Below are 18,537 nucleotides of genomic sequence, written 5' to 3'. Positions count from 1 at the left end.
GAGCTACGGCAACAGCTTGCATGCCAGCAGATATGGCTTCATGTGCCACCTTTGGCACCCATGCCATAGGTTCGCCATCACTGGATTATATTTTGATATAGTAACAAAGATGAAATGAATGCCAATAAAAATACATGCAGCCTTAAAAGTCTAAATGAATGCATGAAACAAGTCTCAATATGCTTAATGTTTTTTTCTTTGAATACAAAAACCCTTCAGTGGAAGGATTATTATTTTTTAAATGAAGTTAGGCTTTCCACTGATGCTTGTAGAATAGTAAGTAAAGTTTTAAATCTCCCAGAAAGTAAACACCACAAACACATATTTACTTGAGGGATGATCTTGTAGTCAAAATTATTTCATCATGCCATGATGGTATTCACAAACATCTTTAATAAAAGCCTCTGTTGTCACAAGTAAGTTTTTATTTCCTCAGGTGACACTCCCTTCTTAAACTGAGGTGCTGCTATAACAACATATAATGCAGGCTAAGAAAAATACATTTCTCCAAACCAACAACCAAGCAAAAACAAATCTTTGTGTTTTGAGGAAGCAATGCCAACATCTATGCAACAGATCGCAATCATGACTTTCCTATTTGTCTTCCTGCTCGTGGCTTTTAAATGGTGTTGGGAGAATTCTGGGAGATGAAGTCCACATAAGTTAAAGTTGCTCAAGACTGAAACACTGATTTAAATGACAAGGGAAAAAAGAATCCTCTTACATACTGCTGTTTTTAGAACTGAGTACCTAACCTATACAGATTGCCAGTTATAATTTTAACACCAACACTGAAGATCTAAAAGCATATCTCTGTATGACTTTCTTCTACATGGGTGTTTTAGGGTATCTATCTATCCTATCTATCTATCTATCTATCTATCTATCTATCTATCTATCTATCTATCTATCTATCTATCTATCTATCTATCTATCTATCTATCCTATCTATCCTATCTATCTATCCATCCATCCTTCCATCCTTCCATCCATCCATCCATCTGTCCAAAATATGACTCTAACTCTCTAACAATCATAAAAAATCTGTACTGTATAGGTTAGGTACTATTACAAACAATGGAGATTCCTCATCATCTCACCATTCCGTTAAGTTTTGAGGGACTACAGGAAGTTTAGCAAGGACGAGGTCAATCTCACCCTGAAGGAGTGGGGTTTATATTCCACAGGGTGGGTTCAGGGCAGAAAATGAACCACAACATACCTTTTCTGCCAGACCTGAGCAGGAATAGGCAGTCTTCCAAATAACTTGTCTCCATGCAAGGAAGGGATTTCATAGAATGCCTTCCCAAGGCTGAACTATAATATTTTTACTTTGTTTATTTCAGCACTTCTGGCAAGCAGTTCATGTCTAATACAATACATCTGCTGCTGGATTTTTACCATTTATATTGGCAGCATGATTGACTTCATTGTTCATGGCAATTATGTTTGTGAACTAATTATTAGGCTTAAACTTTTGGGTGCAATTACATGTATCTAGAATAATTTGGTAGCAGCTTTGTAGCATATCTTCTGTATTCCCTAAAGCTATTTGGAGTCATTTCATCTTTCCCCCATTCACCATCTTTCAATCAAATAAAATTTGATCGTATTTGTGTTTTTCATATTTGAATACCCACGTTACATCCATTCATTATATACTTTTAAAAAAAATTAAAATGCATTTCTCCCTACTCTGCAACACTGTGTTGAGGACTTACCAAGTCCTGCCCTTTTGATAGATGGCCCAACGTGCCATTGGTTGAAGATGCTTCCTTACTTGCTGGAGTGTTTTTATCAGATTGCTTCCCTTCTTCTTTGGTAGCTCCCCCTTGACCCAGCAGTGCAACTTCTCCGACTCCAAGAGCATTGTCTTTATACTGCTTTATAAAGTCTTCCATCAGCTTGACTTCATTCTCCGAAAGGCCCCGACATTGGGAAGGGTCCTGATCATAAAGAGGAAGTTGTCTCATCAACCTTCTACGACGGTAATAAGCACCTTCTGTGCCAGCCACGGGTTGCATTTCCTTTGAAATCAAGCTCATATATTGGGTTGCCTGAAAAAATTGGGAGAAATACAAATTCAGCATAAAGAGGCACACAATCACAGCTTTGAAAAAGCACAGCAAGTCTTCATCCTCTCACGTTGAGTGCAAAAGCTGTGGTTTTAGCAGTAATTTTCTGTTCAGCAGCCCAAATACCTGGGGTTTCTTCCCTGCTGTCCAACCACAGGGCATTAACCTAACAATAAGTACTCTGTTCATGCTTATTCAGAACAGAAACAATATCAGAATTGGGGTTTTTTTTAATGAAAACAACCATACCATGGTTCCCCTAAAATAAGACCCTGTCTTATACTTTTTGAACCTTGAAATAAGTGTCTGGCCTTATTGCCATGCACTCAAAAGCCTGATTGGTCTTATTCTCAGAGGAAGTCATATTTTGGGGAAAATAGTATTAACAATGGAGTTGATACTTACAGCATAAATATTTTAATTTCTACCATATACAGTACATCAGTGATTTTCAACCTTTTTTGAGCTGCGGTACATTTTTTACATTTACAAAACCATGGGGCACATTGAGGGGGGTGTGTGGCTAAAAAAAGTTTGGACAAAAAAATTCTCTCTCTCTCTCTTCCTCCCTTTCGCTCTATTTCTCTCTCCCTCTTCTTTTCTCTCCCCATCCCTCTTTCTTTCTCTCTTCCTTCTTTCCTCTTTGCTCTTTCTCCCTCCCTCCCTCCCTCTATGTCTTTCTCTCCCCCACCTTCCCTCCCTCTCTTTCTCTCTTGCTTTCTTTCTCTCTTGCTTTCTTTCTCTCTTGTTCTCTTTCTCTCTATTGCTTTCTTTCTCTCTTGCTTGCTTTCTCTCTTGCTTTCTTTCTCTTTCTCTCTTGCTTTCTTTCTCTCTCTCTTGCTTTCTTTCTCTCTTGCTTGCTTTCTCTCTCTCTTGCTCTTTCTTTCTCTCTTTCTTTCTCTCTTGTTTTCTTTCTCTCTCTGAGCTTCGCGGCACACCTGACCATGTCTCGTGGCACATTGGTTGAAAAACACTGCAGTACATAATAAAACATGGAACTACAGTACAGGTAGCCCTTGACTTAGGACCACATTTGGGCCCTACATTTCTATTGCTAAGTAGGACAGCTACAAAGTGAATTTTGGTCCATTTTACCACCATTCTTGCCACAGTTGCTAGATGAATCGTATCATGGGTGGCTTCTCCATTAACTTTGCTTGTCAGAAGGTCACAAAAGGTGACCCTGGGACATTGCAACTGTCATATGAATATTATATATTGAGTCTTGGTGTTCAGGTAAGTGAAGACAAAGGAAGGCTTGGCATATTCTTTGTTACCTCGCCACAAGGAACCAAATACTTTGATACAGATGTTGAATAAGATCTTTCCTCTAAAGCAGAGACAGAATCATGGAATGAGTTCGATTCAGATACAGGGACCACTGAATCTGGGAAACTAAGCTTTGGCTACCAAAAAGTTGAAGCTAAATGCTCCTCTGAGAATGTATTTAATATTTATAATTAAACTCAAATATTTAAAATGGTAATAAGCATTTAAGTAGCTGTTTACCAAAAGCAACCAATGTGTGATAAAGTTTGAGTGTGTGATATTTTTCTGGAACAAAATAGAAACATGAACAACAACCACTTAAGGCTACTTCACTTGCTATTCTCCATCTGAGGGTAACATATCATTCTCCTGCTGGTTGTTGAAAATGCAAATAGTTTGTCTCTGCCTTGTTCAGTCTCAATTTGCATGACACGGTAGAAACACAACACATTTCTGAAAGACCCAGTACTACAAAAATGAGGGGGGGGGAAAACAGTAAAAATCTCAGTCGCTTTTACATTTTTGGAATCTCTAGCGTCTAGCAAATATTAATTATGAGCCTGGGGACATGCTTCCTATTTATGATAGATTGCTTTCAAGTGGTTGCCAACATTTAGTTGGCTAAAAACTATTAAAAAGCAAGCTTGCTGTAATAGTTAATCACCAGCTGCTATGCCTTATAAATTCCCTGCGGTGCACAAATAATACTGGTGAGATATTAATGATTCTCACTTAATACTTAAGGAAAAACAGAAACAGTATCAGACTTGTGTAGTGTCCAAAATGCTTCTTGTTCTGCCTTCTAATAAGGGCAGGATAGAAAATGTACACCAACCTGTCCTCCCTTGAAGCCTAATAATTCTGGGAAATGAAGTCCCTAAAGAGGGCTAAGTTGGAAAGGGCTAACTCATCCTTTCTTTTCCAGCACAACTTCCTTTTTTAATGCAAATTAATGGAAAAACTTGAAGTGGAGGACGGTTACCCACAATAAAAGGCAATTTTTAAAAAATCAAGCATTCAGTCAAGTGCTACAAGAGAAAAGAATAACATTAATATTTTATTTGGATACACTTTCGGTTATAACAAGAACAGTTTATCAGTAAACATGATTTATTTAGTTGGTTATTTATATCGCCACCCATCTTATCTAAGTGACTTTGGGTGACTTACATGACAACAATTGGGAATAAACAAAGATAAATCCCATTTAAACCAATTAAAGCAGTTAATTAAAACAATAAATTACTAACAATGCAACAGTGCAACCAACCAGCTTGACACCATCACTGGATCTCCAAGACCTAAGAGACTTCCTGAGGGCCAGCAACATTTAGATGAACCTAATCTCATGGGTATGTGCGGTGTATACGTGCAAATCTGAAAACTGTCTGAAAGGGTCCAAATAATCTGCTTCTTTTTATTTTCCTCATTTTGTGGGAATTGTGGGATCCATGGGAAAGAAAAAGCTGCATTGGCATGAACTAATCCAAAGCCCCAACCACCCTCCCATTCCAGAGTGGGTGTCAACTAACCTTGGCAGACCCTCAGGAACTATCTTCATTTCCCTTGGAACACATCTATGTCCATCAATTGCTGAGGGTGGGCAATTGAAAAGGTCCCACCTCTCTGTAATGAGGTGCAGTGCAAGACAATCTCGTGGTTACCAGAGTGTAGTCTGATCATGTAAGCAGATCTCAGATAGCTGCCCCAATTACCTAGATTATCTTATGATCGCTTGAACAAAAGAACCAGATCAGGTGGGTGATCACTGTCATGAGTCAGGCCCTAGATGACCTAGGACAAGTCCATGGTGGTCATGAACTTATGAGTAGTCTTAGACCAACAGAAGTCAGACTGAAGTCTGCTAGAACTGAGAAATTCTATGGGCAACCCATAGCTTGAGTCAAGGAGTTGAGTCAGAGAAGTCACTACATGAAGCAGGGAGGCTTCCAGCACCATCTCAACTGATCCCTAGAGTCCAGCTTAATAAACCCTGTCTCACATCTGGTGACCTGTGGAATTACTCTTGAGAACCATTAGAGGTTCCCAGATGGTAACCCTTCTGGTAATCTGGAATCTTGATTGATGCCACACCTGAAACCCAGGTAGATATATTAATAAGGGGAGAACATCCCCATCTGAACCTAGTAATACATGCCAAGTCAGCCCTCATCTGTTATTAAATTAAGAGAAGCCTTATTATAGTGTGACCTGGCATTCAGTAGCAACAACTGAATGACACTGCAGATTAATTCACAGAGATAACAGGGTGATTAATTCTAAATTAACATTTAAGGAGAAGCTGTTGTTGGCACAGCTGATGGATCAGGATGGAAAAAACAGGGACATTTCTGTTTTGCAGTGAGAATTCTTCAGAGGCAACCAGTTGGCCAATCAGTGCTTTTAGAAGAAAGGTTGCCAGCTGTATTAATTCAATTTATTTCCATTTTGTTCAGCAAATTGTCAATGAACTGTAGGAAGATTTTTAATATATACTTGCCTGAGGTTTCGCTATATGTGAAGTTCAAGCCTTTAAATCAGAGATCTACAATATACATATAATATAATAATATAATATATTGCGAGTTCCAGGGGGTGGACAAAAAATTGGAAATGCTTGCCTTTTTGGCATTATAATGTTTGAACATGTTCAAATCAATCAAAACTTGACATATTTTAATGTTGTTGTTTTTTTAAATTCTGTTATTTGATATGTTTTTTTAAACTACATTTTTTTTACAGAAATTTAAGGGAATTGGTTATAACCTTGTAGAAATGGCAGACCTCTCACACTTTCAAAGAGGCCATATTGTTGGTGCTCGAATGACAGGCGCTAGTGTAACAGAACGTGCCCGAATGTTTGGCATTTCAAGAGGTAATGTCTTAAAAGTAATGACTGCTTTTGAAAGAGAAGGGAAAATGTCCTCAGCCAAGCACAGGTCTGGTTGAAAGTCGAAATTGTCTGAGAGAGACCATCGGATTCTAAAGCTGCCGTCAACCTCTTAGAAAAGTCAAGCTATTCAGCTTTAAAACAATATTGTAATACAACCCCAACATTTTTAGCGCTTTTGATACAATGTTTAAAAAGTATTTCCAAGCAACTCAGTACTACCTATGCATAAACACTGAGTGGTTCTTATAGCAGCTTCAACCATAATTTTTCCTTGCTTCTGCCTAGAATTGTAAGAAACAAAGCTTTTGAAAGTTTGGTATGAAAAGGATATGCCTGAATCCACTATAATTCCCCTATATAAATGAAGGCTCTAGTATAAAATAAATAAAATAAAATAAAATAATAAAATAAAATAAAATAATAATAATAATAATAATAATAATAATAATAATAATAATAATAATAATAATAATAATATGGTTAGATTTAGTTTAGCATTTTGAAATTTCTAATAAACAACTTACTTACTTACTTACTTACTTACTTACTTACTTACTTACTTACTTACTTACTTATTAGACTTGTATGCCGTCCCGCTCCGGGGACCCGGGGAGGCTCACAACAAACAATAAGTATACAAATGTAATAGTTAAAAATACAGACTAAAAACCCATTAAGCTAAAAAACAGTCAATTGACTCAATCACACCCACACATAACATTAATGGTTAGAACAGAAGGGGAGGCATATACTAGTTGCCCCATGCCTGGTGACATAGATGGGTCTTAAGGCTTTTGCAGAAGGTGAGAAGGGTGGGGGAAGTATGAATCTCTGGAGGGAGCTGATTCCAGAGCCACAGAGAAGGCTCTTCCCCTAGGACCCGCCATACGACATTGTCTGGTTGACGGGACCTGGAGAAGGCCAACTCTGTGGGACCTGATCGGTCACTGGGATTTATGCGGCAGAATAAATGTATGCGGCACATATTTAGACTAGGTTCACAGAAAATATAAACTATGATGACTTGAGTGTTTTCAGTTTAGCATGGTGTGCAAGTCCAGCCATAGTACTTTGCAAACCATGGTTCGGACTCAGAAGACTCTGTGCATCTGTCGTTACATTCGAGGGCCGTGATGGCAAACCTATGGTATGTATGCCCAAAGTAGCACATGAAGCCATGTTGCTCAGCACGCAAAGTCTTGCCTGTTTATCTTCCAGGTTTATGGCACACATGTAAATGGGGAAATCAACTGTCCTTCATGTACACGACAGTGCCAAAAATTAGTGAGTGCATAAGTGCTGGCCAGCTGATTGTCATATGTACATGTGTGCCAAAACCCAGAAGTTCAACTTTTCCAAAGTGTGATCCTTTCGTATATGTGGCAGTGCCGAAAACCAGCCTGCATATACACACTGGCCAGCTCATCGTTGCCCTACGCCAGAACCCCGAAGTTTGGCTTTTCTGGAGCACAGCCCCAATCAGCGTGTGTATGCATGATATTTCTGCATGACCTTTTCAGCACTTGGTGTTGAAAAGGTTCGCCATCACTGCACTAGGGCTTATTGTGATTGTGATTATAGGCAAAGCTTCTCAGCTCTTGTTTAATCAGAACATTATAGTAATTAAAAGTTATTTTAATGACTCTTTGACCCTTACTAGTTATTATACCTCCGGAACCCCCTGCTACCGCACGAATCCCAGCGACTGATAAGGACCCACAGAGTTGGCCTTCTCTGGGTCCCGTCAACTAAACAATGTCGTTTGGTGGGCCCCAGGGGAAGAGCCTTCTCTGTGGTGGCCCCGCCCCTCTGGAACCAACTCCCCCCAGAGATTAGAATTGCCCCCACCCTCCCTGTCTTTCGTAAACTACTCAAGACTCATTTATGCCGCCAGGCATGGGCGAGTTGAGATATTCCTTCCCCCTAGGCCATTACAAGTTATGCATGGTATGTTTGTTTGTATGTTTGGTTTTATTATAAGGGTTTTTAGTTGTTTTATTATTGGATTGTCACATGCTGTTTATTATTGTTGTTAACCGCCCCGAGTCTACGGAGAGGGGCGGCATACAAATCCAATAAATAATAATAATAATAATAATAATAATAATAATAATAATAATAATAATAATTATTATTATTATTATTATTATTATTATTATATTGTGCACTATAGCAAAGTATAAAGCCAACTGCCTGTTAGCTAGCATGGTTAGCATAGCTCATGAAGATATGAGGTGGTGTAATTTAGCAACATCTGGATATTTTCACCACTGCCCTAGATTTTTGGGAGATGTGGTAAAGTTCACAGGGGTTGATAGCTTCATAGGAACTGTGTTGATGCAAGTAGGACAATAGTCAGAATATTCTGCAACCATTAAAAGTTCTGAAAATAGTCAAGTCAAACTGGATACCTCCCCCCAAAAAAAATCTGGATAAAGTTTTTCCTAAACACAAATAACTAATGACATTGTTTTAGCTATTAACTGCATAGATAGGAAAGTTTTAAACAGATGTTGGCATACTAAACGTTTCTTTCCTGAACAAAACTCAATTACAGCAAATTATAATGTAGCCATTTTATTTTTGTGAAATAATAGGTCTTTCACCAGCAAGCAAGCACACATGAACACCCACACATCAGAGGTGGATTGTTCTTGGTTCAGACCACTTCTATAGAACCGGTAGCAGGAAGTTCTGTCTGTTTGCCGATCTGGGAGTGATCATCAGTTGGCCATGCTCTAACTGGCTCTAATCGGCAGCTTCTTATTTTTGGCTTCTGGGCATGTGCAGAAGCTGGTTTTTGCTTCTGCATATGCATTTGTCACTGTACTCATGCAGCATGCAATATGCATGCATGCACGAAGCATGCTTGCTCATGCAAGTGGGAGGAAGCAAACTCACAGCAAGGTAAGTTAGAATCCACCCCTGCCACACACCATTCCCATTAAAGATCTACCTTCCTGGGAGTTGAAGTCCAAATATCTTCAAGTTGCAAAGGTTGGGAAACACTGTTATAAAGCATGTTTCACTAAAATACTGTTTAAGAAATTTTCTTTATGTAAGATTTCTATGTAACCAACTGTTAAATAGGCTAAACTAGAATTTTTCACTTTTTTCAAGTCATGGAATCTTTTAGTGAAGAGAAAAAATCCTGAATTCACATCAAGAAATAAACTTTTAGCAATTGAAAATTGGAAAGGTTTGAGCAAACTTTTAAAATGTTTGCTCTCAGTTTCTCAAATAATCCTATCAAGTTCCTGCAGTACAGAATTCCATGAAACAATTTGAAAAACCCTGGGCTATATGACAAAAACAACACAGTATTATAACTCCTAAGACCAATTATTTGATCCAAGTACAGTAGCTACAACTTGGAAGATGGATGTGATGTCTGTTGATTTTTCTACTAAGTTGCATCACACTTGAATCCTACTGAAAATATGGAACATAAAACATATTTTTCTTCTAAAATGTTGGCTTCCTCATGCATGAACAAACAGTTCTTTCTTTATTTTATTGAACATATTTTTCTTCAGCTACTCTTGGAATATCAATTACTTGACTTGCAATACAGTTCATACAGAAATCTTATAGTTTATCTACTCTTGTCGCTTTCACTTTGGCTGTACAATATATTATAGATCTTGTACAGATTTTTATTTCCAAGTATTATACTTGCAAATATATTTGTAAATGTATTCTAATACTGATTTATTACAGTTAAATCTATGTGCTCTAGGCTGAATTCCTACACAGATTTAGTAGGCTTGGTGGTCCATAAAATATAGGACTTACTTTTGAATATACTAATGTTGCACTGCTTTGTTATATACTCAAACCAAGAGTTCCTTTACAGGTCATAAAATCATTCTATGGCAAAAACAAATTTCTGTGCAATACTAATTCAAATCAATTACACAATACCTTTCACTAAAAGATTGCAGGCAAGAATGACAAAAATGCAAAACGATATCTGAAAAGTAAACTATTTTGGTCACGTTTTGGTTTGTTTATTTTAATGTCCCTGACATTTAGACCAGAGTTCCCTAACATTTCCGGTTTGGCAGCCCGGAGTAGGGGCAAAGAGGGGAAGCTTTTTTGGGAGGGACAGGTTCATGTGCATGAGTGGTGCCACAAGGGCAACAATGCTCATGCAAGTGGGGCCATGATGACACTTGCACAAGGGAGCACGAGGCTTGCATGAGTTAGATTGCAAGGGCCCACAATGAGGCTTGCGGGAGTGGGACAGCAACTGCCTGCACTACTCATAATGACACATAAGTGGGGCCACAAGCACCTATGGAACTCATGCTATTGGGACTGCAAATGCCTGTCTGCAATGCTCATGCAAGTGGGGCCGTGTGGACGGGCATGTGAACAGCTACTCATATAGCCCAATTAGGCCATGACTCAGTAGTGGGCCACGGCCCACAGTTCAGGGATTCCTGATTTAGACAATAATTTTATAAATACAACATTTGTTTGCAAGTTTATGCCTGTTTATTTTATGTTTACATTCTCAATACTTCCTTCATTAGATACATATATTAATTATTAGCTCAGACAGTCTTTCCCATCTTGGTGCCTTCCAGATGTTGGACTACATTCCCATATTTCCTAGCCAGAATATTTATGAGACATAATATTTATAAGAGTCATGGTCCAACACATCTGGAAAATACTCAGCAGAAGGCAGTTTCTCTCTCAGTCATGAAAAAGAGATTTCCAATAAATTGACTTATGACATGGAAAGGGATACTTGTCCTATTAAGCTCCTGTCTGATGGTATGAAAGACAAAGAGCTTGATTGATGCTCTTCAAATGAGTCAGATGTTAATTCCCAAAGTCCCAAGCCATGAATTAAAATCCAAAATAACTGAAAGATACCAGGTTGAGAATACTGGGGAAAAGAGTAACCTCCTCCCACCTCAAATTTTCATTGCCATGAAATTTTAAAAAAAAGTTATATCTTGCTCTGTTAAGAATTAGTGTTGGGCGAACCGAACTCGCACAATTCAGGTCCGTGCGGATTTTGCAATGTTCGGCATGCTGAACACAAACCTGAACTTTTTTAAAACTTTGGACAAAGTTTGGGTCGTTTTCGGCGTTCGGTCGCCTTGGCTGGCCAGGAAGTGACGTCTCTGTGACATCAAAGCCCTGCCCCCGGAATCCCAGCATGGGGAAGCTGGGAGAGTGGGGGCAGGGGATTCCCCTCTGCCTGCCAGCGCCCCCCTCCCCTTTGACGTCGGAAGGAGGATGGGCGCATGCGGTGTGTGTGGGGAACGTTTTTCCATTGGGAAAGTAAGATGGTGGCAAGTTTCTCGGGGTGTTTCTCGACCCCCCCCCCCCCTCCTTCAAAGAAGGCAAGGAAAGATTTGAGAAACGCCTAGCAACTTTATTTCAATTCTTCCATCTGGGAGATCACAGGTGTTTCTTACAAAAAGACTAAAAAGAAAAGCGTCCTATCCTTCTGGGCTTCGAGATCACTATTAAGAATCAAGACAACTGTATGTTGCTTTCTTATGAAATATTACCAATAGCTAATGTAAATCAACATTTTGAGAATAAAAAGTTTCAACAATTAATATAACTGCAGTGTTACTTGATCGTTGAAGTTCACTCACATGAAAATCAATCTATTCAATAATTTACCTACCATTATAAGGGCAGAAAGATATGATAACAATGTTTATAATAAACATGAGACAATTAGTCAACTTACAGGTAGAACTATGCCACCTTAGAACCGATCTAAATGTAGTTCAAAAATTATCTGCCATAAGGTCCTAATTGTCAATGACTACTTTAGCTTCAACCACAATACACGAGCACACAATAGATGCAAACTTAATGTAAACTGCTTCAAATTCGACTGCAGAATACATGATTCAGCAACAGAGTGATCAATGCCTGGAATTTTCTACCTGGCTTTGTGGTTTCTTCCCCAAACCCCTAAAACTTTAACCTTAAACAGTCTACTGCCAACCTTACCCCATTCCTATGTGGTCTGTAAGGGGCATGCATAAACGCACCAGTGTGTCTACTGTCCCTGTCCTACTGTCCTCATTTATCTGTATTTACTTCGTTTATGTTTATACACATGCCTGCTATCTTGTACATGTTTGACAAACAAACAAATAAACAAATAAATTCTTTAAAAAGTTATTCCATTAGCTACTGGGAATATTCTGTTCCAACTGAACAGAAATGTGAGAGGTTGAATTTAGGCTTGGTAATGAAGAATGAAAACTAAGGTCTTGTTAGTAAATGGATAGGAGAACACAGAGAAATATAAAGGCAGCAACCTATAAGATTTTTTTGGGGGGGAAACCATTTGCTTGCTACCAGAAAGAAGGAAGAGAATGAAGCTTTAATTGAATAATAGATCTGTAATGCTGCTTTAGCATTCTGTAGTAGTCAATGTAGCATTTTGAAAAATGATGGTTCCAATAGTACATATAGATCATTTTCCAATGAATTCTAAATTCTCTAATTTTAAATCCAAAAGGAAGCCTTTGTTGCTAAATGATATGGTCCTCATTAATGTGAACAGATTAGTTTTTGTGCTGGACATCTTTTTTTTGCTTTTTAATTTTATTCTGAATCAGATACAAGCCTTTACACTTTTTAGGAAACAAATATAATCAGATCTGAAGATGCACACAAGAATTATGCCAGTCGATATTTCAAGTAGATAACAAAGCTGAAGTCTTACATTAAATTTCCTTGTTATCGCCAATTGTATTACCACTATTCTATTTAAATCAGATGTCCATAAATAAATATATGAGCATTTAAGAACATTAGTCCCAGGCAGAAAGAACTGTTTTCTGTTGCTTTGTATCAACATTGTACATACAGTGTAGTTTCATGACCTGTGGTGTGAGTACTATCAATAGCATTAACTAGGAAGTAGGACAATTTTGAATATTCTATTGTTGAATGACTTAATATCCATAATATTTCAACTATTTCATGTAGCATAGAGTCCCTGAATTATATTACTTGAATCTTGGACTAATGTCACAGTGCAATCCCATCGTCCCACCTCCCCCCAAGTGCAGTGGAAATACTCAGGATGAGGACATGCTACCAGAGGCTGACAGGTATCTCAAGAATCCCAGTATCATTCCTTTCAAGTGACAATGAACATGCAGAGTAGAAATGAACTGTAATTTTATAAGGTCATTCAAAGCAACTCTAGAATTATCTTTCTTATATAAGGTGTTGTTTAGTGATCACCATCTTTGTACAATTGATACTATGGCCCCTTGACATTACCCACATAAGAAAACTGGTCATGGGTAAGTATTGTGTCCCCGACATCAAATTGATCTATGAACAAATTACATGACAGAAGAGCAGTGATTAAAAACTTAAGTCTAAAGAAGTCTATAAAACTCCACCCTAGGTTAACTTCCAAATTTTAAAAGCACTGTAACAGAAGACACATGATTTTTACCATTGTGTGACTTCAACATAAAATGATAAATTTAATAATCAGTTGGAACAGTTTTTCTTAAAGTCATTTCAATGATTAATGAAGAAAGTCAAAAAGGTAGGTAATGCTTTCAATAAATGGCAGGGCAATCTACTAGACACAGAAACTATGATAAATGAGCAATCACATCTTATGCCCTGATGTTCTTAATGGGAAATTGGAGGTTTCTTTTTTTTTATAACACACATTTTACTTTCATTCATCACAATGGAAAGGAAGGATTCTATCAGTTCATGGGCCAATTTTTTTGCCACTCACATTTGAAGGAGTATCAAGCAATGAGGAGACTTTGGAGGAGTATATAAGAGAATGGAGGTTTGCAATAGGCTAATTTGCTAATTTACAAGAGGTAGAGGTCACTCTACCAAATAGGCGATTAAACAAAATATCAAACTTTAGTTTGTTTGATTTATTTATTTGTTTGTTTGTTTGTTTGTTTGTTTGGATTTGTATGCTGCCCCTCTCCGAAGACTCGGAGCGGCTCACAGCATATACAAAAGCAGAACAATAATATAAATCCAATTAATACTACATTAAAGACAACAATTAAATTCAATTAAAAGAAAGTAAAACCTATCAAACCAATCATTCAACACTCATACTTAAACATTCATTAATCAGGGGGAAGATCTAAAAGTCCCAAGCCTGGGGGCAAAGATGAGTTTCTAAGCTCTTTCTGAAGGCGAGGAGGGTGGGGGCAATGCGAATCTCTGGGGGGAGCTGATTCCAGAGGGTTGGGGCTCCCACAGGGGCCGCCCTAGGTCCTGCCAGCCAACATTGTTTGGTCGACGGGACCCTAAAGAGGCCAACTCTGTGGGACCTCACTGGTCGCTGGGATTGGTGCGGCAGAAGGCAGTCTCGGAGATAGTTCCAAATCACATTATTCTTTCAAATGAGACTCATAAAAGACACAGCTGTCTTAAAAACCCAAGGAAGTTAAGACCCCGTTTCTCCTTATCCTTTAAGAAAGGATATTTTGAAATCTAAAATACAGTTAAACTTGTCCAATTCGTGTAGTTTGCTAAATCTGAATTTTAGACTTCACTTTTTGTATTGTTTAACGCAGCTGTTTAATATAGTTCTCATTTAAGTTTAGGATGCATGCATACCAGTGGCAGGTTGCTACTGCTACGGGCCATAATTCCGGTAGCAAAAATGGTGCTGCGCATTATTATTATTATTATTATTATTATTATTATTATTATTATTATTATTATTATTAATTGGATTTGTATGCTGCCCCTCTCCGTGGACTCGGGGCAGCTAACAACAGTGACAAAAACAGAATGTAAAAATCCAATACTACAACAGCTAAAAACCTTTGTTATAAAACCAATCATGCATACAAACATACCATGTATAAATTGTAGAAGCCTAGGGGGAAAGATTATCTTAGTTTCCCCATGCCTGACGGCAGAGGTGGGTTTTGAGGAGCTGTGTGCGTCCGCCGGTCACCCAGAGCTGCATGCAGAGTGCACCACTAGCAGCGGTTAGTAGGAAACCCCACCTAATATATACCATGGTTCACACATTAATGATTTCTAAGAGAATATAGTCAGTAGTTGTTCTATTGTTACATGCTGCCAAGATGATAAACTCAGTTTACTGGTTTAAGGTAAGGTGGCCAGACGTCCTGCTTTCTGCGGGACAGTCACACTTTTTAATAATCTGTCCTGCGTCCTGCACTATTTCAAAAATGTCCTGATTTTCTTCCTTCCTCCCTCCCCCTCCCCCTCTCTCTCTCCCCTCTATGGTGACGGCAGAATGAAATGGTGAAGTGTCTTGGGGTCATCCTGGGGGGGGGGTTGTACTTCCTGTGTCTCCCAGCTCAGAGTAGGCCTCAAGTGAGGGGATCTGGCTGTGGCAACCCATTACTGAGCCCCATCACCATCAATGGTGTCCCGCTTTAGCAATGTAAAAATCTGGTCACTTTAGTTTAAGGTCAAGATTAGGATTACTGAATGGCCCAATAGCTTTGAAATAATATTCAGCTGGGTGTACCAGCTTCCCCTTGTAGGAAACAAGAATCAGCCACGAGTCTCTTCTTATAGTGGTCAATTTAATGTAAAGATGGTGTACAACATTTTAGAGAAATATGGAAAAAGGCTTTGGGATTTAGTAAATATAGCTAAAATGGCTGGTATTGCACCTTAATAATAATAATAATAGTAATTGGGAGAAAAGTTATCAGCCTTAGCATAATTTCCATTTTGTGTGTTTAATTCTCCATTGAAATGAGCATAAAGGTGACCAGGCTTGCACTGTTCTGTTTAATTTACAGACTATAAACACAACACTAAGCATTTTCTTTGTTCTACAAATTACAAGGCACTGGTTACTTGATATCACTGCAGTAGGTTTCTGCCAGCTTATTGCTGCTTACTGTGAGCATAATGGGTGTTGTAATAATAGAAGCCAAGTACTACCATTTTAGTTATTTAATCTAGTCAGCACAATATGGTGTGTAATATAATCCCCCTTTCAGTTCCTTAAGCAGACTTTAGAAAGAGCAAGAGCAAGTTCAGACTTAATTTGCATCAACACAAGGATCAGATCTTAAAATCTATGGTTAAACCTATTTGTGTGAAAATGGATAAAAAAGAGTTTTTGTACCTTTTAGTGTTTGTATTTGGATGACTGAAGCATAGGACACCACGGACTCAAGTTTTCATATAAATAAAATCTCTGCTACTAAACAGAGAATACAGATTAACTGGTGTTTTTTCAAATAGGTGAACAATCTACATTAATCATTTTTCTTTGCAAAACTATGTTGCCAACTATTTTTACTTTTTTTAATTTTTAACTTTATTCTTCAATAACAAGTTTATTTTACTGTAAGTTTATTTTACTGTCTAAAGCAGCTTTCCCAAAGAATAGAGATATTTACCACACTCAAATATGTTTGGCTTTACTTGGTTTTAGTGATTTTTAAATAATGCATTCCTTTGGAAAAACTATTCAATTTCAATGCAAACATATTTGGGTCTTTGAAAAGTCCTAATTATATGATACTAAATATCACATTTCTTCCAAAATGACTATGTTTGCACAACACGTTTAGCTTGGTTATTGAATTAACCCAATTCCTAGGCTTGTATAAAATACTGGATCTTAATGAATCAAGCTGGATTCACTTAACATTCCAAGCAAAAGGAACCAAGAACAAAGAGAAGTAAGGTTTAGCATACAGCCTGAATGTAGCTGCTAGGCATTCAATTAACCTTTGGTTTAGTTGGTTAAGGATGTCATGTGAATGAAACTTTACCAATCATACTGATTTTCCTGAAGTTTGGGGAAGGCAAAAACAACCTCTCGCCCGCCCACCGAAAGGCCGGAAATCAACTGGAATCCATTTTTTGCCATCCACAGACACCGGAGGCTTCAGTAAGCCTTGTGCACATGCGCAGGGGGAGTTGTGTGCACATATGTGGAGAAGAGAATTGCATTATGGGTGTGGGCAGGTACCCATGCATATGCTATTGCATACGGCCTTTTGGCACCAGGAGGGGAAAAAAAGTTTTGCTATCACCGCGTTACTCTATCTGAAAAGGCATCACATTCTCTTCCCGCTCTTGGGTACATTTTCTTACCAGTTTCTGAGTCAATCCAGGGGGAGCCCATTCATATGTAATGGTGTCAAAAGTGGGATCTTTCCGAGATACTATGGGATTAGTGATAATCATGCGGTTCCTTTTATAGATGCGGATTCCATCGCCTCCTTTTACCCGAGCAGTAAGTGAAGAATATTTTGAATCAGCAAGCAAGCGGCCAATTTTCCGATCATCTTCTGCATCAGAGCTCAGGCTGTGATCTTCCTGGCTGCATTTGCATGACTTGCATATTTTCCTGTGGAAGACAAATGAGGTCATATTTTGATATACGCTTGGGCCCTCATAGGTATGTGCTCTTTTGGTGGCTCAAGGGTGAACCTTAGAATAAACAGCCAAGGATATAAATCAAAATGGATTATGACACATAACAAAAGATCTTTTTGGTCAAATGCTATCCAGAGAGAAAAATCTGTACCGAGGATTAACAGAATTTGCAATGGTGTAGAACATAAGACTATAAAAAGCCACCCTGTCAAAACCTTGGATGAAAAGCCTTCAATGACTGAAGCTCTGAGATTTACATAATGGAAAACATTCAAGTGATTTAACTTCAGTATCTGTATTAATTACTCACTGGCACACAGGCAATATGGAAATGCAGAATTTTGCAGCAGTCTAATTAAATAAACAAAATGGGGGAGTTTTTTGTTGTGTTTCCAATTGTAAAAACAGATTGGTGTCAATGGACCCTTTTTGCAGTCTTAATGGCTATAACAGAGCACACCAGCTATGAAATTCTGGGAGATGAAGTCCACACATCTTAAAATTGGTAAGGTTATAAACATCAGCCTACACAGAGGCCTATGCTTTTAGCTAACATTGATAAAGGCAAATGAGGCTTAAGTGAAGTGTCCACATAGTGAACATTTCAGTATTAAAATGCTGTAATGAAACTAGTGGCTTTATACATATATAGTGGAGGTGGATGCAGGGGAAACTTCAACATATCATAGGCCTATTTTATTGCCGACAGAGTCAGGTAGTGCAGTTTCCTCAGACGAAAAAGAAGATGAGAGTGACTTGGAAGAGGGGGGGCTTGGCACACAACCCAGGAAGTCAATCTCCATTATCTTCAGTCGATTCGGATGTGGAAGTCTTGGACCCACGCAGGCACAGTGTTATGCGTAGAAGAGACCAATTGAGGTCTCTTGACATATTACAGGAGATAAGAGAGGCCACCTGTGT

At 38.4% G+C, this 18,537-nt stretch overlaps 1 protein-coding gene across 1 annotated transcript in view; it reads right to left on the bottom strand.

Annotated features, from left to right (window-relative positions):
- Positions 1-18,537, bottom strand: part of LMCD1 (LIM and cysteine rich domains 1) — an 85,157-nt gene that overhangs the window by 15,463 nt on the left and 51,157 nt on the right. The window contains exons 3-4 of the mRNA XM_070738274.1: positions 17,332-17,587; positions 1,722-2,057 (exon numbers count right to left, since the gene is read on the bottom strand). Coding sequence (XP_070594375.1) covers positions 1,722-2,057; positions 17,332-17,587 — 592 coding nt within the window. The remainder of the gene's footprint in view (positions 1-1,721; positions 2,058-17,331; positions 17,588-18,537) is intronic.

The sequence above is a fragment of the Erythrolamprus reginae genome, chromosome 2 (genome assembly GCF_031021105.1).
Source record: "Erythrolamprus reginae isolate rEryReg1 chromosome 2, rEryReg1.hap1, whole genome shotgun sequence".
Classification (NCBI taxonomy): domain Eukaryota; kingdom Metazoa; phylum Chordata; class Lepidosauria; order Squamata; family Dipsadidae; genus Erythrolamprus; species Erythrolamprus reginae.
Note: the sequence above shows the minus strand (reverse complement) of the source record. Positions and strands in the feature narration are given on the sequence as shown.